The 27,884-nt window shown below is 48.5% G+C and overlaps 1 protein-coding gene across 3 annotated transcripts in view; it reads right to left on the bottom strand.

Annotated features, from left to right (window-relative positions):
* Positions 1 to 5,758: 5,758 nt before the first annotated feature.
* LOC134966033 (zinc finger protein 239-like) overlaps positions 5,759 to 27,884 on the bottom strand; it is a 118,328-nt gene continuing 96,202 nt past the window's right edge. For 2 of the 3 annotated variants that reach the window (XM_063942492.1, XM_063942493.1), the window contains exons 2-3: positions 20,820 to 20,923; positions 5,759 to 7,433 (exon numbers count right to left, since the gene is read on the bottom strand). In XM_063942492.1, coding sequence (XP_063798562.1) covers positions 6,463 to 7,433; positions 20,820 to 20,895 — 1,047 coding nt within the window. In that variant the 5' untranslated portion in view covers positions 20,896 to 20,923 and the 3' untranslated portion in view covers positions 5,759 to 6,462. Of the gene's footprint in view, positions 7,434 to 12,943; positions 13,078 to 20,819; positions 20,924 to 27,884 lie in introns of those variants that run through there. The other variant, XM_063942491.1, reaches the window with a different exon arrangement.

The following is a 27,884-nucleotide window of genomic DNA, read 5'->3' as shown; positions in this document are numbered from 1 at the left end:
CTAATCTTCTTCCCGTAACAAACACTAAGCCCCCTCTCATGCCTAACCCTAAACCTCCCCCCACAGCCTAACCCTTTCCCTAGTGCCTAACCCTAACATCCTTCCTGTAGCCTGACCCTAACCCTCCAATAGCCTAACTCTAACCACTGACTAGTGCCTAGCCATAACCCCCCTACCGTAGCCTAGACCTAACCCCTCCTCTCAAGCCTATCCCTAAGCCATCCCCTAGTGCCTAAACCTAAACTTCTTCCTGTAACCAACCGTAACCCCGTGCCTAACCCTAACCCCCCCTCCACAGCCTAACCCTAACCCTAGTACCTAACCCAAACATCCCTTCTCTAGCCTAACCCTAAACCTCTAATGGTCTAACTCTAACCACTGACTAGTTCCTAACCCCTCTCATAGCCTAGACCTAACCCCCCCTCACAAGCTTATACCAAACCTTCCTCCGCAGCCTAACCCTACCCCTCTCCCTAGTGCCTAACCATACTCTTCTTCCCGTAACAAACCCTAACCCCCCCCCTCCCATGCCTAACCCTAAACCTACCCCCACAGCCTAACCCTTCCCCTAGTGCCTAACCCTCCCATAGCCTAGACCTAACCCCCTCTCAAGCCTAACCCTAACCTCCCTCTGCAGCCTAACCCTAACCCTCCCCCTAGTGCCTGACCCTAACCTCCCTCCACAGTCTACCCCTAACTCTCCGCTGCCGGTCAGTGCAGAATGTTAGTGTTTGACATGTCGACATTCTGTATATGCCATGTGACATGTCAACACTTTGAAAATGTTAACATCATAATTGTCAACATTATGAATGTCAATACTGTAAATGTCGACACTGTGACTACATTCCCTAGTATATGTCAAAACTGGTATAAATTATATAGGGGATGAGGCTGGTATATTGTGGGGGCACATTTGCTTATATATCTAACCATGCAGGCAGTTTTGTTCGCATACAGGGGGTCATTCCGAGTTGTTCGCTCGCTAGCTGCTTTTAGCAGCATTGCACACGCTACGCTGCCGCCCTCTGGGAGTGTATCTTAGCGTAGCAGAATAGCGAACGAAAGATTAGCAGAATTGCGAATAGAAATTTCTTAGCAGTTTCTGAGTAGCTCCAGACTTACTCAGAGACTGCTATCAGCTCAGGCCGTTTCGTTCCTGGTTTGACGTCACACACACGCCCTGCGTTCGGCCAGCCACTCCCCCGTTTCTCCAGACACTCCCGCGTTTTTCCCTGACACGCCTGCGTTTTTCCGCACACTCCCAGAAAACGTCCAGTTTCCGCCCAGAAACACCCACTTCCTGTCAATCACACTCCGATCACTTCAACGATGAAAAATCTTCGTTTGGACGTGAGTAAATCTACTAAGTTTTGTGTTAAAATACTAACCGCATGCGCACTGTGAACCATACGCATTTTTGCCTTAATCGCTCCATTGCGAAAATCGGCAACGAGCGAACAACTCGGAATGACCCCCACAGTGCACAACATAAATGTCCACTTCCAAAATTGCTGGCTCCTGACAGGGGCCAGTGACGTGTTATTTTGTGGGGCCCTAGCATTTATTCCCCACACCTAGTGAGCCGCTGTCATTGTATTCACCCCGTCGGCTCTTCATGCCCTATTTCCAACACTGAATCCACTGGAATGACTTCCACTGACATACCACTGTTCTTAAGGAGCCAGTAGAAGTACATCCACTGCTTTTACCATTGTTGGGGTATTTTTTTTTATATCCCACCACAGATTTATTATCCCTGGGTGTCTTTATTAGTTTCCAAATAGATTTTTGTAATCATGCCTTTTTCTGTTTACAGCCATTAATAGCATATCATTTCATTTCAGGCTCCTTCCAGATTATTTGCGTCATTTTACCTCCTCCACTCGCAGCTCATGTCATTATCTTACTTTATTTATTATGTGTTTATATGAATACAATCCATGCCACTCTTACTATGTGCTCCCCTTTTCCTCTTTATACTTTTTATATACTAGAAGTATAATTGGAAGAACACAAGAAATAAGAAGTAAATCACTGAACGCCGGCGCTTCAGGACTCTTTAGTGGTAAATAATGGAAAAATATATATTTTTTTTTCAAATCACATATTTCTTTAAGCAAAACAAGCTCCGGCTTTCAAGTGAACCTGCCATGCAAAACACAATGTTCCATTTCTTTAGAGAACAGAAATGAAAGCCAAATAAAACTGTAATTTTCTTCCCCAAATACAGGCGCACTAGACCAAGATAACTGCAGGCATACGGAGTTGTGAATTGCTCACCTATCTGAATTCAAATGAAGGCATCACTGCAATGAGGAACGTAGGCAAAGATAAAAGAAGCCCCCTTTTCGTAATATTGAATTTATCCAACCCCCCCCCCCCCCCCTCTTTCCCAACAAGAATACTTCTGTGTGGGTACCGCCAGGACCATCACAAAGTGTACAATGATGATGGACCTGCTTCAAGCCTAATTAGACAATGAGACGCCCACAAGTGGTTTCTCAGTTCTGCGATGGGGATCAGTCGCACATGTGTTACACATTCGGCATCCGAGCAAGCCTTAATGACTCTCAAAATGGCAACCTGCAATAAGACGCCTAAACCAGTGATTCTGCATCCAAAGTCGCAGTTGCTGGCGGATTCATGCCCAAAAATCAGTCATGACATGCTTGCGTTTTTGTCACCACTCCCCATTAACCTCCCTCAAGCGGCCGCCATCTGCCCATAACTCTGCGTCTTAATCCTATCTGCGACCGATGTCACAAGTCCGGTGGAAGTAACCGCTGAAGACGCAGTGGCTTTGAAAAGCGCCGTATAGTAAATTTGCAAGTGAGATGTGATTAGGACATTGACTGCACCTCTGAGGAAATGTAGACACTGCTACACAGTAACGGGGTAATTGGCGAGTGACAGAGGAAGGAAAATTCCACATAGACTAAGTGAACTTGTTTTTATTAAGCTGCACTTATGGGCGCTGATTCAGAGTTGCCTGCCGCTGCGCCCGCTTTAGCCGTAGTCGCATCTGTGACCATTCGCGTGAATGTGGGCCCTGCGTGTGACTCTGATTCAGCCCCATAGCAGACCATTAGCACGCAGTTAGGGCCTGATCCGTCAGTGTGTGTGTCTTTTGCTGGTACTGCTTCTGCCACTTTCTGCAAATACCGCTAACAGCCGTTCCCTGTGTCCAGCCATGCGTCTGCAAGGACTGAGATACCTCTTAGTGGGCGTGATTCAGGTCCGGTCGCATTAGTGGTAAAAGCGCATAGTACCGATGTTTGGTACTTTGCATGTGCCGACCCGTACTGCACATGTGCATTATGGGTCATGCGTCCTCGCATGCAATGAGGCTGCAGACAGAAGGTGATTGACAGTCTGCAGTCACTTGGGGGCGGTGAAGGCCTCTGTTTGCAGGGAGTAGCGAGGCCAGGGTCTCCGTGTACCGGCAGAGAGTGCCTGGCATCAGCAGCGAAGCTATGGCAGCCGGTCTGCGTAACCATATGGGTCTCTCGGCCAGCTGATGGTGTTGCAGCTGATCCGATACTTCGTCCTTTTATGCAGTAGAAGATCACACATGCATGCAGGAGACATCTGCTTATACCAGTCACCTCCTGGTGCATTACCATATCTGTGCATCACTGCTGCTTCCAAGTAACCAGCAGCGATGCTCTTTACAACCAGATCTGAATCAGGCCCCAGTGTGTCTTAGATGCAACCATCAACTGTACCATCGAACCTTGCACCAGCCCCATGCTACTGTAGGCGCAGATTCCCTGTCAGGGTATGGCCTCCAATGTCAGTGATGTCTGCCCTGGAATATATATAGTCCATTTGCCTGCTACTCACTCCAATTTATCCTAGTCATGCAGAACTTGTCATCCTGCAACCATATGCAATGTGGGGTGAGGGCACTCAGGGACTAGAAAAAGGATCCTTAAAAAGCCTTATGTAATGTTATACATCATACATCACCATAGTGGAACACTGGAACATATCCACCAATATTTCGGGGAGGCGCAGCCCACTCTTTTCACAGTGTGTTTGTACAGAGGGACAATATTGAAAATGTTTAAGTGTAAGTATGAAAATATCAGGGGAGCTTTACTTTAGGTAGGTGCAAGGCCTGAGCCACCCTGAACGGTCGATATATTGCGGGTCCGTCGGTCAGTGTGTACAGCCGACACGTCTGTGAACTCCATCGTTCACAGATGTATCGCGTCGGCCCCGCAGCACAGCCGACGGCCAATATATCTACCGATATATTGGCGCGTCGCTGTGTGTGTATGGCGGTCGGCCGACCGCTCGTACACATGCTGCGGCGGTGCACGCCCAGTTCATGACGTCAGTCCCCGACGGATCGGGCAGTGTGTATGCTCAACACACTGCCCAATCCGTCCATAGATATATCTGCCGATCAATTGATCGGCAGATATATCTTTCAGTGTGTCCCCACCTTTAAATAAGTGAAACCTGAACTGTTGACAAAAGGCAGGGTGTACAGTATGCATGGAGACTAGTTGCTATACAAATTATGACTCCACCATTGGAGAGGGCCCTGTCCCCAAACCTATGATGTCAGGGTGACATGATGAGGGAAAGGGGCAGAGGTTGGGGCCGGGTGGGTGCTGGCAGTAGCTTGCAATGTTCATCTGCGACGGTAAGCCTGGGCTTACTCAAGCTTGCCGTCGCAGTGCAGCTTGCGAGGCCAAGAAAACTGCATAAGCAACGTAGTCCTTGGCCTCACCACTCACGGAAAACAGGGCAACATGCCCCGTTTTCCCCAACAGTGGCCGCCCCCACTCTGTACCTCCCTCCAAATGTCAATCAGGCAGAGACATTCACATCCCTGCGATGCGATCTCCGGACCTATTCGGCACATGCAGAGAACGGGTCATGCACGTGCGCAGTTTCCTGACCATCAGGAAACCGCAGTAAAGATCAGATAAGCGATCCTTACTCATTTAGGGCCACCGTAGGGATGCAAGAACAGTGTTACTTAGATGCATGTGCAGTACCCAAAAAATGGCTCCACTGCGTCTGACATCGGCATTGCGTCTGATTCCTGTGTGCACAGCCAGTGTTTCTGGGTCTCAACAGTCACTCATGCTATGTATACCGCAAATAACAGTAATAAGTAGTTAGTGGTAATACCAAGGACTTATTGGTTGCTTCGCAGGGGCAAGTGAAAGGCATTAAGACTGAGAAAGACGCCACGAGTGATAAAAGGCAGCTGCTGTTCCAATATTAAAATGTGGGTGAAATTTTATTATCACTAAGCAGCTCTCAAATAAATATGCGTCAAAAGAATAGGTTTAAAAATAAATGTAAATGATATCCACTTGATGAGAGCGCCTGAGGTTGACAGGATAACTCTCAGCTACTTAGAAAATAATGTCTCCGAGTTGACGGCTTTGCCAGACAAGCTTTCTCTCTCCGGATCTGTAAGAGTCTGCGTGCCTGTCAGAGTGTGCGTGATCGGCTAGTAAGTCTATCACAGCGGAGCAGCTCTCTACAGGCTGCTGGTTGGTAGAAGCAAAAACCAGTTATGTCCTACCAAATATAACTGACATGCTGTGCTTTGGATTGTAACCTTTTGCCCTCTATTAAATTCCATTACAACGCTGCCTTAAGTCACTGGAGGTGGCTTCAGCTTTCAAATGGAGATGGAAAATTATATTTCACTTCATGTTCTGAAATGCAGGCTAAAGTAGAACCTTTTTTCCCCCCCTTCATGATACAAAGTAAAAAAAACTCAGGGTTATGTTGTCTTAAATGAACACAACAGTGCACTTTAACTTTATTTTGTATAATATGTCCTGCAACTTAGAAATAAATACATTAATTATGAACAATATGTCATAGCAGTGCAAATTAAATCTTAATATATAATAATGTGCTACCTCTTTATTAAGAGCAAGTGCAGTGTAGGCACGGATGGTAGTGCCACTTTAGTAAATCCTGTTCCTCTGAGAGCCACGTCTGATACCAACTATTTATTTAAATAAACCACTTGCCCCACCCCCCTCCTTCGCCCAACTACATTGGACACAGTTGGAAAGGAGTCACAATAGCTCCCCCTAGTGACTGGAATAAATGTGATCTCTATGGTCACAAAACTAGTGCGGTGTAACAACTTTATACTGTACAAAAGAGTCCATAGAGTGGGGACAGTAAGTGCTTTCAGCCAGTCCTAAAATAAATATTATTTGGGTAGCTAACAAGTTTCAAGCAAATCCCTGCTTGAGTTCAGATGAGCTAGTGGCAGCACTGTCTGAGCTTAGAAGGTATGTCACAGTTAAATATAACCTGTTAGGGGCAGGAAGTCTGCAATAACCTAATTCCTACACAATGTCCAGTAGCTGAAGGCATCTCAAACAGACCCAAGCATGTCTCTTTGGAAATATAGTGTGGAAACCAGAGGAAGAGGGATGGACTTTCTTTAGACAACTGTGAGGATGGAGCTCATAGCTCCCCCCGGGCATGTTGTATATAGTGCGCGTGTAGACCACCTTCCTGGGTGAAGTAGACACCACACTCAATGCATTTATAGTCTCCCTTTTGCTCCCACCTGTCCCCCTCTTGCCGGTGGGTCTGTAGATGCCGCCGGTAGTTGGAGGCTTGGCTGAAGCTTTTGTCACAAAGGCTACACGGGAAAGGTCTGTTGCCGGCATGGATGGCCCTATGCCGCTGGTAATTGGACCGCTGGTTAAACCTCTTGCCACACTGTTGGCACTGGAAGGGCCTCTCCCCAGTGTGGATGCGTAGGTGGCGCTTATAGCGGGAGGAGAAAAAGAAAGTCTTACCGCACATGGGACAAATCTGAGGCTTCCGAGCAATGTGCAAGTTCTGGTGCTTATCAAAGGTGGCCTGGGCCCGAAACTGGCGCCCACAATCTTGACACTGGTATGGTTTGGGATCCTCATGTACCCACTGATGGACACGAAGGGTCTCTAGCTGTGTGAAGGCTTGTGGGCACTCTGGGCATTGGTATGGTCTCTCACCAGTGTGGATGCGCATATGCCGGGACAGTTTGGTTGAGCAGTTGAAAGCTTTCCCGCACCAGACACAAACCCTATCCTTGTGATGGGCCTGCTGGTGTCTACGGAAGGCTGGCAGGCTGTTAAGTTGCTTGTCACATTGTGAGCACTGGTAGCTACGCTGGCCAGTGTGCTGCTCATGGTGACTGTGTAAGGCCAACAACCAGCAGAAGCGGCGGCCACAGTCAGAGCAGGAGTAGGGCTTCTCGCTCCCCTCTGTAGCTTCAGCACGGGCCAGGTCACAGTCCTTGCAGGTATAGGAGAGATCAACAACATGATTGCGCTGGTGCAGCTTGCTTGCACGGAGCGTTTGAAAAGTTCTCCCACAATCAGGACACGGGGTTGGTGGGGAGTCCTCAGGTGCCAAGTGGGTGTCTGAACTGTCCACCAACGATTCTGCAGCATGAATAAAAATCAGCTTTAGAAACACATTCCAAAATATGCATCATATTTGTTTATCGACTAATTACTCATTTCTCATAAGCAGAGAACTGTGTCGCATTTCAACCACAACGCAATGCATGCATATTGCAGGGTAAATACCGCCGGCAAAGGGTCTATTGATCCCTATGATGTACCGTGTACACGTGTAGAGCAATGGAATACGTGCACCAGAAAGAACTTTCTGTTTAGAGATGTAAACTTAAATTTCTCCTGGTCACATCTAAGCCATGTATATCAGCGCTGTCCACACACAACAACATCACAGTTCTTGAGAAATGAATTGTGGCATGAGGCACCTCAGAGAACATCCGATCTTTCCCCACGCTACATTATCTATCTCAAGAGCTATAACCATTTGCATGCTTTCTCACAACGGCATGGTCTGCTTACCTGCCCACTGTGTGGGTCACTTTGATGTATGTTTATTGTATTATTGCCTTATTACCCTATATGCACTGCACCCTCCTGACACTGATACCTAGCGAAGCTTCCTCAGTCCAGTAACCAGTATAGAGCCTAATTCAGACCTGATCGCTGTTGGGCGAATTTGCAAGGCCGACGAATATCGATCTACTGCGCATGCGTAGAGATCATAGGCCCTCATTCCGAGTTGTTCTCTCGCTAGCTGCTTTTAGCAGCTTTGCACACGCTAAGCCGCCGCCTACTGGGAGTTAATCTTAGCTTAGCAAAATTGCGAACAAAAGATTCGCAATATTGCGAAAAGACTTCTCTGTGCAGTTTCTGAGTAACTCGAGACTTACTTTTCCAGTGCGATCAGTTCAGTGCTTGTCGTTCCTGGTTTGACGTCACAAACACACCCAGCATTCGCCCAGACACTCCTCCGTTTCTCCAGCCACTCCCACGTTTTTCCCAGAAACGGTAGCGTTTTTTCAAACACTCCCATAAAACGGCCAGTTTCCGCCCAGAAACACCCACTTCCTGTCAATCACATTACGATCACCAGAACGAAGAAAAAACCTCGTAATGCTGTGAGTAAAATACCTAACTGCATAGCAAATTTACTTGGCGCAGTCGCACTGCGGACATTGCGCATGCGCAATTAGCGGAAAATCGCTGCGATGCGAAGAAAATTACCGAGCGAACAACTCGGAATGACCACCACAGTGTGCACGCGTGAGGCCGAACTGTGAAAAAATCCAGCAACTTTTTTGATCGCCAGGCGTACGCAAGTTGATTGACAGAAAGCTGACATTTGGGGGTGATAACTGGCCGTTTTCTCGGAGTGTCAGGAAAAACGCAGGCGTTCCCAAGCATTTTTAGGGAGGGTGTGTGACGTCAGCTCCGGCCCGATCAGCCTGATTCTATCGCACTGTAGGAGTAGGTCCTGAGTTACGCACTGACTGCACAAATCATTCGATGGTAAGTTGCGATCGGATTTGCAGCTGATCAGCATTCGCACAGATTTTCGCAAGGCGTACGCAGACATGCATGGGGCGGTTTTTCACTCTGAGGAGCGATCAGATCTTAATTAGGCCCATAGTTACAAGTGTTTGCCCCGACTTCTTAAAAAACATGTTTTTGCTTTTTGCAGATGTTCCACGTATGAACTGAAGACTCTTCTTTTATAAAATGGAAGTAATCTCCGCCAGCAGCCATTTCACTTTGCCACCTACCAGCTGGATAATTACTTTTCATATACTAGTTGTTTATATGGCAGTATGAAGTGTACACAGGGCCTTTCAGCATAAATGGCAAATAAAACATGACAGCAACTACAAACAAAGCTGAGCTCCTACCCAGTGGGTTTTGCAGTCAAGGAAGCAGCCAAATAATAAAAAAATAATAATAATAATAATAAAAATAATATTTTTTAAAAGGACCAGTAAAAAAAGTAAAAAAATAAATAAAATAAAAAATATATATACAGACGGGTCCATGTTTATCATGACCTTTAATAGGATTAACTGAGACTGGCCAGTCGGACTTAATCCCCTGCTGTATTGTTCTCTGTATTGTATTGCAGCTGAGAACAATAGATGAAGGGTTTATGCTAATAAATCATGTTGTGCCTAGGCGCAGAAAACTAGTCAAAATAACCGTGGACCCATCTGTGTATGTGTGTGTATATATGTATATATATATATATATATATATATATACATACATACACACACACACACACATATACACACACACACACACACACACACACACACATACTGTGCATACAATACAATATATATCTATATATTTAAGAATGTAAATGTATTGTCAGTGATCCCCACCTCCCCCTTTCTGGTCTTTTAGGGGGTGATTCAGACCTAATCGCTGGGCCGCTTACTTGTCCTTCGTTCAGATAGTCGCCACCTAAGGTGGAGTGTAAATTCGCTGTGCAAGTGTGCGATCCCATGTGTACGCCAAGCTGCAAAAATCCAGTGTGTGCAGTGTCTGCGCAGCCCAGGACTTACTCCTACAGTGCGATCAGAACAGGCTGATGGGGGGCCGGAACTGACTTCAGACACCCTCCCTGAAGGTGCGTTTTCCCGGACACTCCCAATAAACGGTCAGTTACCACCCAGAAACGGCCTCCTCCTGGCAATCACCTACCGAATGCCCGTGCGATCGGATTTTTCGCACCATCCTGTTGCTGACCGGCGATGCCCTTTGTTGTTGTCCGACGCGCGTGCGCATTGCGGTGCATACCCATGTGCAGTTAAGACCCGATCACCCGCTGTGCAAGAACGCACAGCAGCGATCAGGAATGAATCAGGCCCTTAAGGGCCCCATACACTTATACGACATGACGGTCCCCGTTGGCAGGATAGCATTCGATATATCGTATGCAGTTTTTTTTGCATACGATGTATCTTTTACTTTCCCATCCATTACTGCAGGATCCGAGATATCAGGAGTGCAGCACTCGTGATATGTCGGATCTAGGGGTATCCGATCCGATGCACACGGGAAGGTGCATCGGATCAAATTGGGGGAAAAGCACACCGAAAATGCCCGATTTCACCCAATATATCGGGCTGAATGCCCGAACTGGGCTCAAATCGGGCGTTATCAGCCTAGTGTATGGGGCCCTTTAGATTGTAAGCTCACAAGAGCAGGGCCTTCTTTCCTCATGTGCCTTTGCTTTTCTTACTTGCACTATCTTATACTCCATACTCCCTTTGATGGCACCTAACCCCGGGTTTTCTATACCCGTCCTATATTTTCTTGTACTGTAAGTGCTGTTTTCTTGTTTGCTCATTTGATTATGTACTGTGTAATTGGCGCTGCGGATCCCTTGTGGCACCACATAAATAAAGGATAATAATAATATAGAGTGGACATCTTCTCGGCACAAGTCAAATGTTAAGCCTGTGTTCCCTTCTCCGCTCCAGGACCAATTAAGGGTTCCATACACCCTAGGCCAGTGTGATGGGTAACCTTTGGCACTCCAGCGGTTATTAAACTATATATACCAGCATGCCCTGCTACATTTTTGCTATTTGGCCATGCTAAAACTGTGGCAGGGCATGCTGGGATGTGTAGTTCAACAACAGCTGGAGTGCCAAAGGTTCCCCATCACTGTCCTAGGCTAATATAATTGTATCATCCCCTGCAATGCAGGTAAACATTGAGCACACTCTGGAAATCCCCATTCATACTGCAACCTAATCCTAAACTTCCTCCCCTCAGCCTAAACCTAACCTCCCCCCCACAGCCTAAACCTCCTCCTGCAGTCGAACTCTAACCCCACCCACCCTCCCCGCAGCCTAACCCTAACCTCCCCACACAGCCTAAACCTAACCTCCCCATGCAGCCTAACCTCCTACCACAGTCTGCCTCTAACCTCCCCACACAGCCTAAACCTAACCTCCCCATGCAGCCTAACCTCCTCCCACAGTCTGCCTCTAACCTCCCCAAACAGCCTAAATCTAGCACCCCCCCCACAGCCTAATCCTAACCTCCCCCTGCAGCCTAACCTCCCCAAACAGCCTAACCCTAACCTCCTACCCATACACCTAACCCCCCACAGCCCAAACCTAACCTCTCCCTGCAGCCTAACCACTTCCATACGCAGCCTAACCCTAACCCTTCAACAGCCTGACTCATTGCCTGTCCACACTCTAACAATGTCGATATAACTGTCGGCACTGTGGTATGGACATTATGAATCTCGATATTGTTATTTACCTTTTGCCTACATCATGGAATGTTGCATCAGCTGCAACTCCTTGCCACGGATGGCAGAAGCTTCAGTCACCACGTGCACCAAAAGGAGATCTTATAGGATCTTAAAATATATTGCAATCTTGTTCTAATGGTTATACATCAATATTTATCTGGAAGTGATTATCCAGCTGTGCTGCCGGGTTACGTGGCATTGTATTTTGGTTGCCGCTGCACACTCTTAGTTTACACAATTACTGCAGCACTTATCGTTAGGTGAACACAAAGCCAGTTTAAAGTAAGCACATATTCCACCGATGCTGTGATTTTCCCGTGTCCTCTGCTTAGCTGCATTTGATGTGCTGCTTTTGATAATAATTGGAAAAAACAAAAAAACAATGTCTCCTGTGACACCCGCGCCAGTGATGAAATTTACAAACAAAGACATCAATTATTTGAAACTACTTCTTTGTTTAAATGTCACTTTGGAATTAACAAGCTCTCTCCATTGAGTTCAGCAGCCAAGTAGAATTTAGCAGTAGATAATATGAACAGATTGCAATTATACTCATCAAAATGTACAACGGCAGGAGGAGAAACTGAATTCATTAGCGTTAATTAAAGGGGAATGTATATATTATTTTACTTTGCCCCCAATACAGTGACACAGGGGCCCTTCCCTCCGAATTCTCTACCGTAAGTGAGTAGCTAGCTGCCAAATATTGATTTCAGAAGTGGATGAAGGACAAAGGACGTGATTCAGAGATGTCCGCAACCGCATTGCATATGTGTAAGCAGACGTGCAAATTTATGCAAATGTCACTGCAATCTGGATTGGTGTTGAAATGCCAACCGGTGGCTTTGTGGGTCCCTATAGCGGAGTACAAAGACGCTGCGTTGCTGGCAGCGTCCTCTAAATAACCATATGGTTGTGCAGGCATACAGGATCACAGACGCATGCTGAGGGACACCCTGAAAATGGCCGAGACGCCTGTAATTTGTCGCCATTCCCGTTACCACCCACAAATGGTCCCTGACTGTCAATAACTTTGCGACTGAATCCGCAACTCAAACGCATAGGCAGCCCGTCGATAGTCACTCCATTGTGGGGGAAAAAAATCGGATTTGCATACAACTCGGAATCTGGCCCATAGTTGTCTTCACAGTATTGGCAGCCATGTTTTGGGCAGGACCAATATTCATAAGAATGCAACCTAGAGTCCTCCAAGAACATGTACCATCACTGAGGATAAGCAAAACCTAGGGGTTGATGTATTAAGCAGAGAAAAGACTGGAGAAGTAAACTGGTGGTGGGGAAGCTGCCTAAGGCAACTACATACCTTTTCTAGAATGTACTTGATGCATCCTCAAAGCAACTTCTTCACTGGTCCACTTCTCCACTCTCATCACTGCTTGACAAGTCAACCCCATCATTTCCATAAGTCCATTATGTTTGCTCTTCCTGCAATCCGCTCTGGAATGTTTATTTAAAGAGGGTTAATGGTGGTTGGCAGCATTTATTTTTACATGGAAACCACTGATGATTAGTATGATGGTGGCAACTCCAATTAAGTTGAACGTCTGAAAAGTTCTGGTCTCTCTAGACCAGGGATGGCCAACCATTCAGAGACAAAGAGACAAAAAATGTTGTTAGGCACGTCAAAGAGCCGACATCGATCCGAATGCGCGCACGTAAAAATGGGATGTGGCCCTGTGCCTGCTAGTCCATGCCCCAGGTATAAAATACATTGAAAAATCCAGAACCACATAAAAATAAGAATTTACTTACCGATAATTCTATTTCTCGGAGTCCGTAGTGGATGCTGGGGTTCCTGAAAGGACCATGGGGAATAGCGGCTCCGCAGGAGACAGGGCACAAAAAGTAAAGCTTTTCCAGATCAGGTGGTGTGCACTGGCTCCTCCCCCTATGACCCTCCTCCAGACTCCAGTTAGGTACTGTGCCCGGACAAGCGTACACAATAAGGGAGGATTTTGAATCCCGGGTAAGACTCATACCAGCCACACCAATCACACCGTACAACTTGTGATCTAAACCCAGTTAACAGTATGATAACAGAGGAGCCTCTGAAAGATGGCTCCCTAAACAATAACCCGAATTAGTTAACAATAACTATGTACAAGTATTGCAGATAATCCGCACTTGGGATGGGCGCCCAGCATCCACTACGGACTCCGAGAAATAGAATTATCGGTAAGTAAATTCTTATTTTCTCTATCGTCCTAGTGGATGCTGGGGTTCCTGAAAGGACCATGGGGATTATACCAAAGCTCCCAAACGGGCGGGAGAGTGCGGATGACTCTGCAGCACCGAATGAGAGAACTCCAGGTCCTCCTTTGCCAGGGTATCAAATTTGTAGAATTTTACAAACGTGTTCTCCCCTGACCACGTAGCTGCTCGGCAGAGTTGTAATGCCGAGACCCCTCGGGCAGCCGCCCAAGATGAGCCCACCTTCCTTGTGGAATGGGCCTTAACAGATTTAGGCTGTGGCAGGCCTGCCACAGAATGTGCAAGTTGAATTGTGTTACAAATCCAACGAGCAATCGACTGCTTAGAAGCAGGCGCACCCAACTTGTTGGGTGCATACAGTATAAACAGCGAGTCAGATTTTCTGACTCCAGCCGTCCTTGAAATGTATATTTTTAAAGCTCTGACAACGTCCAACAACTTGGAGTCCTCCAAGTCGCTTGTAGCCGCAGGCACTACAATAGGCTGGTTCAGGTGAAACGCTGATACCACCTTAGGGAGAAAATGCGGACGCGTCCGCAGCTCTGCCCTATCCGAATGGAAAATTAAATAAGGGCTTTTATAAGATAAAGCCGCCAGTTCAGATACTCTCCTGGCGGACGCCAGGGCCAGTAACATAGTCACTTTCCATGTGAGATATTTCAAATCCACATCTTTTAGTGGTTCAAACCAATGGGATTTGAGGAAATCTAAAACTACATTTAGATCCCACGGTGCCACCGGAGGCACCACAGGAGGCTGTATATGCAGTACTCCCTTGACAAAAGTCTGGACCTCAGGAACTGAGGCCAATTCTTTTTGGAAGAATATTGACAGGGCCGAAATTTGAACCTTAATAGATCCCAATTTGAGACCCATAGACAATCCTGATTGCAGGAAATGTAGGAAACGACCCAGTTGAAATTCCTCCGTCGGAGCACTCCGATCCTCGCACCACGCAACATATTTCCGCCAAATGCGGTGATAATGCTTCGCGGTGACTTCCTTTCTTGCCTTAATCAAGGTAGGAATGACTTCTTCTGGAATGCCTTTTCCTTTTAGGATCTGGCGTTCAACCGCCATGCCGTCAAACGCAGCCGCGGTAAGTCTTGGAATAGACACGGTCCCTGCTGAAGCAGGTCCTGTCGTAGAGGTAGAGGCCACGGATCGTCCGTGACCATCTCTTGAAGTTCCGGGTACCAAGACCTTCTTGGCCAATCCGGAGCCACTAGTATCGTTCTTACTCCGCTTTGCCTTATGATTCTCAATACCTTTGGTATGAGAGGCAGAGGAGGAAACACATACACCGACTGGTACACCCAAGGTGTTACCAGCGCGTCCACAGCTATTGCCTGCGGATCTCTTGACCTGGCGCAATACCTGTCCAGTTTTTTGTTGAGGCGAGACGCCATCATGTCCACCATTGGTCTTTCCCAACGGTTTATTAGCATGTGGAAAACTTCTGGATGAAGTCCCCACTCTCCCGGGTGAAGATCGTGTCTGCTGAGGAAGTCTGCTTCCCAGTTGTCCACTCCCGGGATGAACACTGCTGACAGTGCTATCACGTGATTCTCCGCCCAGCGAAGGATCCTGGCAGCTTCTGCCATTGCACTCCTGCTTCTTGTGCCGCCCTGTCTGTTTACATGGGCGACTGCCGTGATGTTGTCCGACTGGATCAACACCGGTCTTCCTTGAAGCAGAGGTTCCGCCTGGCTTAGAGCATTGTAGATTGCTCTTAGTTCCAGAATGTTTATGTGAAGAGACTTTTCCAGGCTCGACCACACTCCCTGGAAGTTTCTTCCTTGTGTGACTGCTCCCCAGCCTCTCAGGCTGGCGTCCGTGGTCACCAGGATCCAATCCTGTATGCCGAATCTGCGGCCCTCCAATAGATGAGCCCTCTGCAACCACCACAGAAGAGATACCCTTGTCCTTGGAGACAGGGTTATCCGCAGGTGCATCTGAAGATGCGACCCTGACCATTTGTCCAACAGATCCCTTTGGAAAATTCTTGCATGGAATCTGCCGAATGGAATTGCTTCGTAAGAAGCCACCATTTTTCCCAGGACTCTTGTGCATTGATGTACAGACACCTTTCCTGGTTTTAGGAGATTCCTGACCAGGTCGGATAACTCCTTGGCTTTTTCCTCGGGAAGAAAAACCTTTTTCTGAACCGTGTCCAGAATCATCCCTAGGAACAGCAGACGAGTTGTCGGCATTAATTGGGATTTTGGAATATTCAGAATCCATCCGTGCTGCTTTAGCACCTCTTGAGATATTGCTAATCCCATCTCTAGCTGTTCTCTGGACCTTGCCCTTATTAGGAGATCGTCCAAGTATGGGATAATTAATACGCCTTTTCTTCGAAGAAGAGTCATCATCTCGGCCATTACCTTTGTAAAGATCCGAGGTGCCGTGGACAAACCAAACGGCAGCGTCTGAAACTGATAGTGACAGTTTTGTACAACGAACCTGAGGTACCCCTGGTGTGAGGGGTAAATTGGAACGTGGAGATACGCATCCTTGATGTCCAAGGATACCATAAAGTCCCCTTCTTCCAGGTTCGCTATCACTGCTCTGAGTGACTCCATCTTGAACTTGAACTTCTTTATGTACAGGTTCAAGGACTTCAGATTTAGAATAGGCCTTACCGAGCCATCCGGCTTCGGTACCACAAATAGAGTGGAATAATACCCCTTCCCTTGTTGTAGAAGAGGTACCTTGACTATCACCTGCTGAGAGTACAGCTTGTGAATGGCTTCCAAAACCGTCTCCCTTTCGGAAGGGGACGTTGGTAAAGCAGACTTCAGGAAACGGCGAGGTGGATCTGTCTCTAATTCCAACCTGTACCCCTGAGATATTATCTGCAGGATCCAGGGATCTACCTGCGAGTGAGCCCACTGCGCGCTGTAATTTTTGAGACGACCTCCCAACGTCCCCGAGTCCGCTTGAGAAGCCCCAGCGTCATGCTGAGGCTTTTGTAGAAGCCGGGGAGGGCTTCTGTTCCTGGGAAGGAGCTGCCTGTTGCTGTTTCTTCCCTCGACCTCTGCCTCGTGGCAGATATGAATAGCCCTTTGCTCTCTTATTTTTAAAGGAACGAAAGGGCTGCGGTTGAAAAGTCGGTGCCTTTTTCTGTTGGGGAGTGACTTGAGGTAGAAAGGTGGATTTCCCGGCTGTAGCCGTGGCCACCAAATCTGATAGACCGACTCCAAATAACTCCTCCCCTTTATACGGCAAAACTTCCATATGCCGTTTTGAATCCGCATCGCCTGTCCACTGTCGCGTCCATAAAGCTCTTCTGGCCGAAATGGACATAGCACTTACCCGTGATGCCAGTGTGCAGATATCCCTCTGTGCATCACGCATATAAAGAAATGCATCCTTTATTTGTTCTAACGACAGTAAAATATTGTCCCTGTCCAGGGTATCAATATTTTCAATCAGGGACTCTGACCAAACTACCCCAGCACTGCACATCCAGGCAGACGCTATAGCTGGTCGTAGTATAACACCTGCATGTGTGTATATACTTTTTTGGATATTTTCCATCCTCCTATCTGATGGATCTTTAAGTGCGGCCGTCTCAGGAGAAGGTAACGCCACTTGTTTTGATAAGCGTGTTAGCGCCTTGTCCACCCTAGGAGGTGTTTCCCAGCGCTCCCTAACCTCTGGCGGGAAAGGGTATAATGCCAATAATTTCTTTGAAATTATCAGCTTTTTATCAGGGGCAACCCACGCTTCATCACACACGTCATTTAATTCTTCTGATTCAGGAAAAACTATAGGTAGTTTTTTCACACCCCACATAATACCCTGTTTAGTGGTACCTGTAGTATCAGCTAAATGTAACGCCTCCTTCATTGCCAAAATCATATAACGTGTGGCCCTACTGGAAAATACGGTTGATTGGTCACCGTCACCACTGGAATCAGTGCCTGTGTCTGGGTCTGTGTCGACCGACTGAGGCAAAGGGCGTTTTACAGCCCCTGACGGTGTTTGAGGCGCCTGGACAGGCACTAATTGATTGTCCGGCCGCCTCATGTCGTCAAACGACTGCTTAAGCGAGTTGACGCTATCCCGTAATTCCACAAATAAAGGCATCCATTCTGGTGTCGACCCCCTAGGAGGTGACATCCCCATATTTGGCAATTGCTCCGCCTCCACACCAATATCGTCCTCATACATGTCGACACACACGTACCGACACACAGCAGACACACAGGGAATGCTCTAAACGAAGACAGGACCCACTAGCCCTTTGGGGAGACAGAGGGAGAGTCTGCCAGCACACACCAAAAAGCGCTATATATGACAGGGATAGCCTTATAATAAGTGCTCCCTTATAGCTGCTTTATATATATCAAGATATTGCCATTAAATTTGCCCCCCCTCTCTGTTTTACCCTGTTTCTGTAGTGCAGTGCAGGGGAGAGACCTGGGAGCCGTCCTGACCAGCGGAACTGTGAGAGGAAATGGCGCCGTGTGCTGAGGAGATAGGCCCCGCCCCTTTTTCGGCGGGCTCGTCTCCCGCTATTTTGTGAATACAGGCAGGGGTTAAATATCTCCATATAGCCTCTGGGGGCTATATGTGAGGTATTTTTAGCCTTTTAATAGGTTTTCATTTGCCTCCCAGGGCGCCCCCCCCCAGCGCCCTGCACCCTCAGTGACTGCGTGTGAAGTGTGCTGAGAGGAAAATGGCGCACAGCTGCAGTGCTGTGCGCTACCTTTAGAAGACTGCAGGAGTCTTCAGCCGCCGATTCTGGACCTCTTCTTACTTCAGCATCTGCAAGGGGGCCGGCGGCGCGGCTCCGGTGACCATCCAGGCTGTACCTGTGATCGTCCCTCTGGAGCTGATGTCCAGTAGCCAAGAAGCCAATCCATCCTGCACGCAGGTGAGTTCACTTCTTCTCCCCTCTGTCCCTCGTTGCAGTGATCCTGTTGCCAGCAGGAATCACTGTAAAATAAAAAACCTAAGCTAAACTTTCTCTAAGCAGCTCTTTATGAGAGCCACCTAGAATTGCACCCTTCTCGGCCGGGCACAAAAATCTAACTGGAGTCTGGAGGAGGGTCATAGGGGGAGGAGCCAGTGCACACCACCTGATCTGGAAAAGCTTTACTTTTTGTGCCCTGTCTCCTGCGGAGCCGCTATTCCCCATGGTCCTTTCAGGAACCCCAGCATCCACTAGGACGATAGAGAAATACAATTTTTAAAGCCAGAACCAACATAAACACCCTCCTGTCACTCCAGCCAGCTCCCCCATGTGTCACTCCTGCTATCACACTCCAGCCAGCTCCCGAAGAGTCACTCCTGCCAGCACCATCCTGTGTCACTCCAACCAGCTCTCCCATGTGTCACTCCAGCCAGCTCCTCCATGTGCCACTCCTGCTACCACCCTCCCATGTCACTCCAGCCAGCTCTCTGTGTGTTACTCCTGCCAACATCCTCCTGTGTCACTCCAGCCAGCTCTCCCATGTGTCACTACTGCCAGAATCCTCTTGTGTCCCTCCTGTCAGCTCCCCTGAGATACCTACATTTTCCCTAAAAGGAACCTTCCTGTGTCACTCCAACCAGCTCTCCCATGTGTCACTCCAGCCAGCAACCTGCTGTGTAATTCCAGCCAGCTCCTCCATGTGCCACTCCTGCTACCACCCTCCTATGTCACTCCAGCCAGCTCTCCCATGTGTCACTACTGCCAGAATCCTCGTGTCCCTCCTGTCAGCTCCCCTGAGATACCTAAATTTTCCCTAAAAGGAACCTTCCTGTGTCACTCCAACCAGCTCTCGAATGTGTCACTCTAGCCAGCAACCTGCTGTGTCATTCCAGCCAGCTCCTCCATGTGCCACTCTTGCTACCACCCTCCTATGTCACTCCAGTCAGCTCCCTGTGTGTTACTCCTGTCAACACCCTCCTGTGTCACTCCAGCCAGCTCTCCCATGTGTCACTACTGCCAGCATCCTCTTGTGTCCCTCCTGTCAGCTCCCTCATGTGTCACTCCTGGCAGGACCCTCCTGTCTTACTCTAGTCAGTTGCCCGTTGTGTCACTCCAGCCAACCCTCATGTGTCACTACAGCCCCTCGCAACTCATGCCATTTCAGCAGCCCCTAATGTGTCCACTGTTTGCTGGTGAGTGTCTCACCTCTAGTGTCTGGCTCCCTCAGTTCTCAGTCCCCGTAGTGCTGCTGCGTGTCTGGCTGGAGTGCAGCAGTTCCCGGATCTGTTGTGGTCACGTGATTTTGAGTGTCGGGAGCCACATTTGAATAAAGAAAGATACGCATGAGGCTCAAGAGCCACTGGTTGGCCACCACTGCTCTAGACCATAGGAAGGCGAAGATATTTTCCACACAGAATGTGCTGGTTAGTCCACGTCTTGGTGAGCTATAGGTGTATAGGTAAAAGTCCCTTGAACGGGATGCAGTCGATATGCCGACGTTTAGGATCCCGGCGATCTAAATACCCACACCAGAATCCCAAACAACAGCAAAAGCCCGCCGTCTAAAACCCGACTTCAAAATCCCAACAGCCAGAGTCCTGCCGCACGGGGGAGGGGGTTAGGTATAGGCACTTGTAGGGGGGTTAGGGTGCAGTGGAGGTTAGGTTATGGTTAGGTACCGGGAAGGAGGGGGGGGGGGGGGAGGGTTAGGCACTAAGAAGCGGAGGTCAGGGTTAGGCACCAAACGGGGAGAGTTACAGTAGGCACTGACGGGGAGGGTTAGGGTTAGGCACCACCGGGGAGGGTTAGGTTTAGGAACATTCAAGGGAGGGTTAGGGCAGGTAACAGGAGAGGGTTAGGGTCTTTACCAGGGTGCTGTCGGATTTTCGATGGTCGGGCTGCCGCCTTCAGGGTACTGACCGCTGGCATCCCGTCCATTGGCAAATCATACCAAATCCCCTTGGACTACTGTACAGGTGTAATGTGCTCATAAGTGGCTCAGTGCAGCCATACGTACACAATATATACAAGAGTGTGAAATCACCTGGGGTGGTGTCACAGTGTCCACCCGATTTCTCATCCCAGTGGGATTCTGCCGTATCCTCTGTGGAAAGTGACATCTCTGGAGTGGCAGCGCCAGAGGGAACCCTAAGAAACAAAAAAGATTACTTCATCTCTGCTCCATGCATATTCTAGAATTTGCCAGAAAGGGGGAGATTTAAGGTGTACTCGACACGGTGATCATCATAATAGTTCATTTACAGGAAAGAAAATAAGATTTTACTCACCGGTAAATCTATTTCTCGTAGTCCGTAGTGGATGCTGGGACTCCATAAGGACCATGGGGAATAGCGGCTCCGCAGGAGACTGGGCATAACTAAAGAAAGCTTTAGGTCTACCTGGTGTGCACTGGCTCCTCCCTCTATGACCCTCCTCCAGACCTCAGTTAGGATACTGTGCCCGGAAGAGCTGACACAGGGGGGTCATTCCTAGTTGTTCGCTCGCAAGTGGATTTTAGCAGATTTGCTCATGCTAAGCCGCTGCCTACTGGGAGTGAATCTTAGCATCTTAAAATTGCGAACGATGTATTCGCAATATTGCGATTACACACCTCGTAGCAGTTTCTGAGTAGCTCCAGACTTACTCGGCATCTGCGATCATTTCACTGCTTGTCGTTCCTGGTTTGACGTCACAAACACACCCAGCGTTCGCCCAGACACTCCCCCGTTTCTCCGGCCACTCCTGCGTTTTTTCTGGAAACGGTAGTGTTTTTTCCCACACGCCCATAAAACGGCCTGTTTCCGCCCAGTAACACCCATTTCCTGTCAATCACATTACGATCGCCAGAACGATGAAAATGCCGTGAGTAAAATTCCTAAGTGCATAGCAAATTTACTTGGCGCAGTCGCAGTGCGGACATTGCGCATGCGCATTAAGCGGAAAATCGCTGCGATGCGAAGATTTTTACCGAGCGAACAACTCGGAATGACCCCCACAATAAGGAAGGATTTTGAATCCGGGTAAGACTCATACCAGCCACACCAATCACACCGTATAACTCGTGATACTATACCCAGTTAACAGTATGAACAATAACTGAGCCTCTCAACAGATGGCTCAACACTAACCCTTTAGTTAAACAATAACTATATACAAGTATTGCAGACAATCCGCACTTGGGACGGGCGCCCAGCATCCACTACGGACTACGAGAAATAGATTTACCGGTGAGTAAAATCTTATTTTCTCTGACGTCCTAAGTGGATGCTGGGACTCCGTAAGGACCATGGGGATTATACCAAAGCTCCCAAACGGGCGGGAGAGTGCGGATGACTCTGCAGCACCGAATGGGCAAACTCTAGGTCCTCCTCAGCCAGGGTGTCAAACTTGTAGAATTTAGCAAATGTGTTTGACCCTGACCAAGTAGCTGCTCGGCAAAGTTGTAATGCCGAGACCCCTCGGGCAGCCGCCCAAGAAGAGCCCACCTTCCTCGTGGAATGGGCTTTCACTGATTTAGGATGCGGCAGTCCCGCCGCAGAATGTGCAAGCTGAATCGTACTACAGATCCAGCGAGCAATAGTCTGCTTTGAAGCAGGAGCACCCAGCTTGTTGGGTGCATACAGGATAAATAACGAGTCAGTTTTCCTGACTCCAGCTGTCCTGGAAACATAAATTTTCAGGGCCCTGACTACGTCCAACAACTTGGAAGCCTCCAAGTCTTTAGTAGCCGCAGGCACCACGATAGGTTGGTTCAAATGAAAAGCCGATACCACCTTAGGGAGAAACTGGGGACGAGTCCTCAATTCTGCCCTATCCATATGGAAAATCAGATAAGGGCTTTTACAGGACAAAGCCGCCAATTCTGACACACGCCTGGCCGAAGCCAAGGCCAACAGCATGACCACTTTCCACGTGAGATATTTTAATTCCACGGTTTTAAGTGGCTCAAACCAATGTGACTTTAGTAAATCCAACACCACGTTGAGATCCCAAGGTGCCACTGGAGGCACAAAAGGGGGCTGAATATGCAGCACACCCTTAACAAAAGTCTGAACTTCAGGTAGTGAAGCCAGTTCTCTCTGGAAGAAAATCGATAGAGCCGAAATCTGGACCTTAATGGAACCCAATTTTAGGCCCATAGTCACTCCTGACTGTAGGAAGTACAGAAATCGACCCAGCTGAAACTCCTCCGTTGGGGCCCTTCTGGCCTCACACCACGCAACATATTTTCGCCATATGCGGTGATAATGGTTTGCGGTTACCTCCTTCCTAGCTTTAATCAGCGTAGGGATGACTTCCTCCGGAATGCCCTTTTCCTTCAGGATCCGGCGTTCAACCGCCATGCCGTCAAACGCAGCCGCGGTAAGTCTTGGAACAGACAGGGCCCCTGCTGCAGCAGGTCCTGTCTGAGCGGCAGAGGCCATGGGTCCTCTGAGATCATTTCTTGAAGTTCCGGGTACCAAGCTCTTCTTGGCCAATCCAGAACAATGAGTATAGTTCTTACACCTCTTCTTCTTATTATCCTCAGTACCTTGGGTATGAGAGGAAGAGGAGGGAACACATAAACCGACCGGTACACCCACGGTGTCACTAGAGCGTTCACAGCTATCGCCTGAGGGTCTCTTGACCTGGCGCAATATCTTTCTAGCTTTTTGTTTAGGCGGGACGCCATCATGTCCACCTGTGGCCTTTCCCAACGGTTTACAATCAGTTGGAAGACTTCTAGATGAAGTCCCCACTCTCCCGGGTGGAGGTCGTGTCTGCTGAGGAAGTCTGCTTCCCAGTTGTCCGATCCCGGAATGAACACTGCTGACAGTGCTAACACGTGATTTTCCGCCCATCGGAGAATCCTTGTGGCTTCTCCCATCGCCGTCCTGCTTCTTGTGCCGCCCTGTCGGTTTACATGGGCGACTGCCGTGATGTTGTCTGAGTGGATCAGTACCGGCTGGTTTTGAAGCAGGGGTTTTGCCTGACTTAGGGCATTGTAAATGGCCCTCAGTTCCAGAATATTTATGTGTAGGGAAGTCTCCTGACTTGACCATAGTCCTTGGAAGTTTCTTCCCTGTGTGACTGCCCCCCAGCCTCGAAGGCTGGCATCCGTGGTCACCAGGACCCAATCCTGTATGCCGAATCTGTGGCCCTCTTGAAGATGAGCACTTTGCAGCCACCACAGCAGAGACACCCTGGTCCTTGGAGACAGGGTTATCAGCCGATGCATCTGAAGATGCGAACCGGACCACTTGTCCAACAGGTCCCACTGAAAAGTTCTCGCATGGAACCTGCCGAATGGAATTGCTTCGTAGGAAGCTACCGTTTTTCCCAGGACTCGCGTGCAGTGATGCACCGACACCTGTTTTGGTTTTAGGAGGTCTCTGACTAGAGATGACAGCTCCTTGGCCTTCTCCTCCTGGAAAAACACTTTTTTCTGTTCTGTGTCCAGAACCATCCCCAGGAACAGTAGACGTGTCGTAGGGACCAGCTGTGACTTTGGAATATTTAGAATCCAACCGTGCTGTTGTAGCACCTCCCGAGATAGTGCTACCCCGACCAACAACTGCTCCCTGGACCTCGCCTTTATCAGGAGATCGTCCAAGTACGGGATAATTAAAACTCCCTTTTTTCGAAGGAGTATCATCATTTCGGCCATTACCTTGGTAATACCCTCGGTGCCGTGGACAGACCAAACGGCAACGTCTGGAATTGGTAATGACAATCCTGTACCACAAATCTGAGGTACTCCTGGTGATGATGGTAAATGGGGACATGCAGGTAAGCATCCTTGATGTCCAGTGATACCATGTAATCCCCCTCGTCCAGGCTTGAAATAACCGCCCTGAGCGATTCCATCTTGAACTTGAATTTTTTTATATATGTGTTCAAGGATTTCAAATTTAAAATGGGTCTCACCGAACCGTCCGGTTTCAGAACCACAAACATTGTGGAATAGTAACCCCGTCCTTGTTGAAGAAGGGGCACCTTGACTATCACCTGCTGGGAATACAGCTTGTGAATTGCCTCTAGCACTGCCTGCCTGCCTGAGGGAGATGTTGGCAAGGCAGATCTGAGGAAACGGCGGGGGGGGGGGGGGGGGGGGGAGTCTCGAATTCCAACTTGTACCCCTGAGATACTACTTGAAGGATCCAGGGATCCACCCGTGAGCGAGCCCACTGATTGCTGAAGTTTTTGAGACGGGCTCCCCCACCGTACCTGGCTCCGCCTGTGGAGCCCCAGCGTCATGCGGTGGACTTGGAGGAAGTGGGGGAGGACTTTTGCTCCTGGGAACTGGCTGTATGCTGCAACTTTTTCCCTCTACCTCTGCCTCTGGGCAGAAAGGACGCGCCTTTAACCCGCTTGCCTTTCTGGGGCCGAAAGGACTGTACCTGATAATACGGTGCTTTCTTTGGCTGTGAGGGAACATGAGGTAAAAATGCTGACTTCCCAGCTGTTGCTGTGGAAACGAGGTCCGAGAGACCATCCCCAAACAACTCCTCACCCTTATAAGGCAAAACTTCCATGTGCCTTTTAGAATCTGCATCACCCGTCCACTGCTGAGTCCATAATCCTCTCCTGGCAGAAATGGACATTGCACTTATTTTAGATGCCAGCCGGCAAATATCCCTCTGTGCATCTCTCATGTATAAGACTGCGTCTTTAATATGCTCTATGGTTAGCAATATAGTGTCCCTGTCTAGGGTATCAATATTTTCTGACAGGGAATCTGACCACGCAGCTGCAGCACTGCACATCCATGCTGAAGCAATAGCTGGTCTCAGTATAATACCTGTGTGAGTATATACAGACTTCAGGATAGCCTCCTGCTTTCTATCAGCAGGCTCCTTTAGGGCGGCCGTATCCGGAGACGGTAGTGCCACCTTCTTTGACAGGCGTGTGAGCGCTTTATCCACTTTAGGGGATGTTTCCCAACGTGACCTATCCTCTGGCGGGAAAGGGTACGTCATTAGTAACCTTTTAGAAATTACCAGTTTCTTATCGGGAGAAGCCCACGCTTCTTCACACACTTCATTTAATTCCTCAGATGGGGGAAAAACCACTGGTAGTTTTTTCTCCCCAAACATAATACCCTTTTTTGTGGTACCTGGGGTAACATCAGAAATGTGCAACACATTTTTCATCACCTCAATCATGTAACGCGTGGCCCTATTGGAAGTTACATTAGTCTCATCGTCGTCGACACTGGATTCAGTATCCGTGTCGACATCTGTCTGCCATCTGAGGTAGCGGGCGTTTTAGAGCCCCTGATGGCTTTTGAGACAGTTGGGCAGGCACGAGCTGAGAAGCCGGCTGTCCCACATCTGCTATGTCGTCAAACCTTTTATGTAAGGAGTTGACACTTTCACGTATTTCCTTCCACAAGTCCATCCACTTAGGTGTCGGCCCCGCAGGGGGTGACATCACATTTATCGGCATCTGCTCCGCCTCCACATAAGCCTCCTCATCAAACATGTCGACACAGCCGTACCGACACACACAGGGAATGCTCTGACTGAGGACAGGACCCCACAAAGTCCTTTGGGGAGACAGAGAGAGAGTATGCCAGCACACACCAGAGCGCTATATATACACAGGGATTAACACTATAACTGAGTGATTTTCCCTTATAGCTGCTTATATGTATACTACTGCGCCTAAATTTAGTGCCCCCCCTCTCTTTTTTACCCTTTGTAGTCTTGAAACTGCAGGGGAGAGCCTGGGAGCGATCCTTTCACCGGAGCTGTGAGGGAAAAATGGCGCCAGTGTGCTGAGGAAAATAGCTCCGCCCCTTTTCTGGCGGACTTCTCCCGCTTTTTTATAGATATCTGGCAGGGGTATTTTTCACATATATAGCCTCTAGGACTATATTATGTGATTTTTATGCCAGCAAGGTGTTTAATATTGCTGCTCAGGGCGCCCCCCCCCAGCGCCCTGCACCCATCAGTGACCGGAGTGTGAGGTGTGCATGAGGAGCAATGGCGCACAGCTGCAGTGCTGTGCGCTACCTTGTTGAAGACCGAAGTCTTCTGCCGCCGATTTCCAGGACCATCTTCTTGTTTCTGGCTCTGTAAGGGGGACGGCGGCGCGGCTGCGGGACCGGACGATCGAGGTCGGGCCCTGTGTTCGATCCCTCTGGAGCTAATGGTGTCCAGTAGCCTAAGAAGCCCAAGCTAGCTGCAAGCAGGTAGGTTCGCTTCTACTCCCCTTAGTCCCTCGTAGCAGTGAGTCTGTTGCCAGCAGATCGCACTGAAAATAAAAAAAACTAAAATTATACTTTCTTTTCTAGGAGCTCAGGAGAGCCCCTAGTGTGCATCCAGCTCAGCCGGGCACAAGATTCTAACTGAGGTCTGGAGGAGGGTCATAGAGGGAGGAGCCAGTGCACACCAGGTAGACCTAAAGCTTTCTTTAGTTGTGCCCAGTCTCCTGCGGAGCCGCTATTCCCCATGGTCCTTACGGAGTCCCAGCATCCACTTAGGACGTCAGAGAAAAGAGGAATCGGGATGACCTGAGTATGTGAGGACAAGCAGCCTGGCAGTGCTAAACCTGCATATTCTGTGTACCAGTCACCTGGACGCGGCAGAGGCAGCCATTTTGTGCCTTCTATTTAAGCAATAAATCTGGTTATCATATAGATAGAAAAAGCAATCACAATGTGTATATTTTTCTTCATTTAAGGGATTAAAACTACCTATCTCATGCCGCATAGATGAAGTTGGGTACATTTTCAATAATGAATGTGCGTATGAGGCATTTAAGTGCAAAACAAATGATGGCTTTATGTGGTGTTATAACTGATCTGGTAATCTTGATGCACAGGATGCTGTCACTTGTAAGGACTATAAATGAAGCGTTCTTGTCTGTAACACGCTTTACCAATTCGTGCTAATGTGGCTAAACACTCTAAACATGTTGTATACACAACCACTGCCAATATCACACAGTCACCTTCTCGGCCACAACGAGCCCAGTAATCATGCCCAGCAGAGGACTCCACAGGGAGATGGTGCCTGAGAACTGATGAGCAGACTGCAGAGCCTTCATTACAGCGCAGTATCCGCTCTTATATGGTTCAAACCAGGGCCGTAACTAGGTGTGTGCCGATGGTGCCTTGCCCAAA

The sequence above is a fragment of the Pseudophryne corroboree genome, chromosome 10, assembly GCF_028390025.1.
Source record: "Pseudophryne corroboree isolate aPseCor3 chromosome 10, aPseCor3.hap2, whole genome shotgun sequence".
Classification (NCBI taxonomy): Eukaryota; Metazoa; Chordata; class Amphibia; order Anura; family Myobatrachidae; genus Pseudophryne; species Pseudophryne corroboree.
This window is presented reverse-complemented; position numbering and strand designations above follow the sequence as displayed.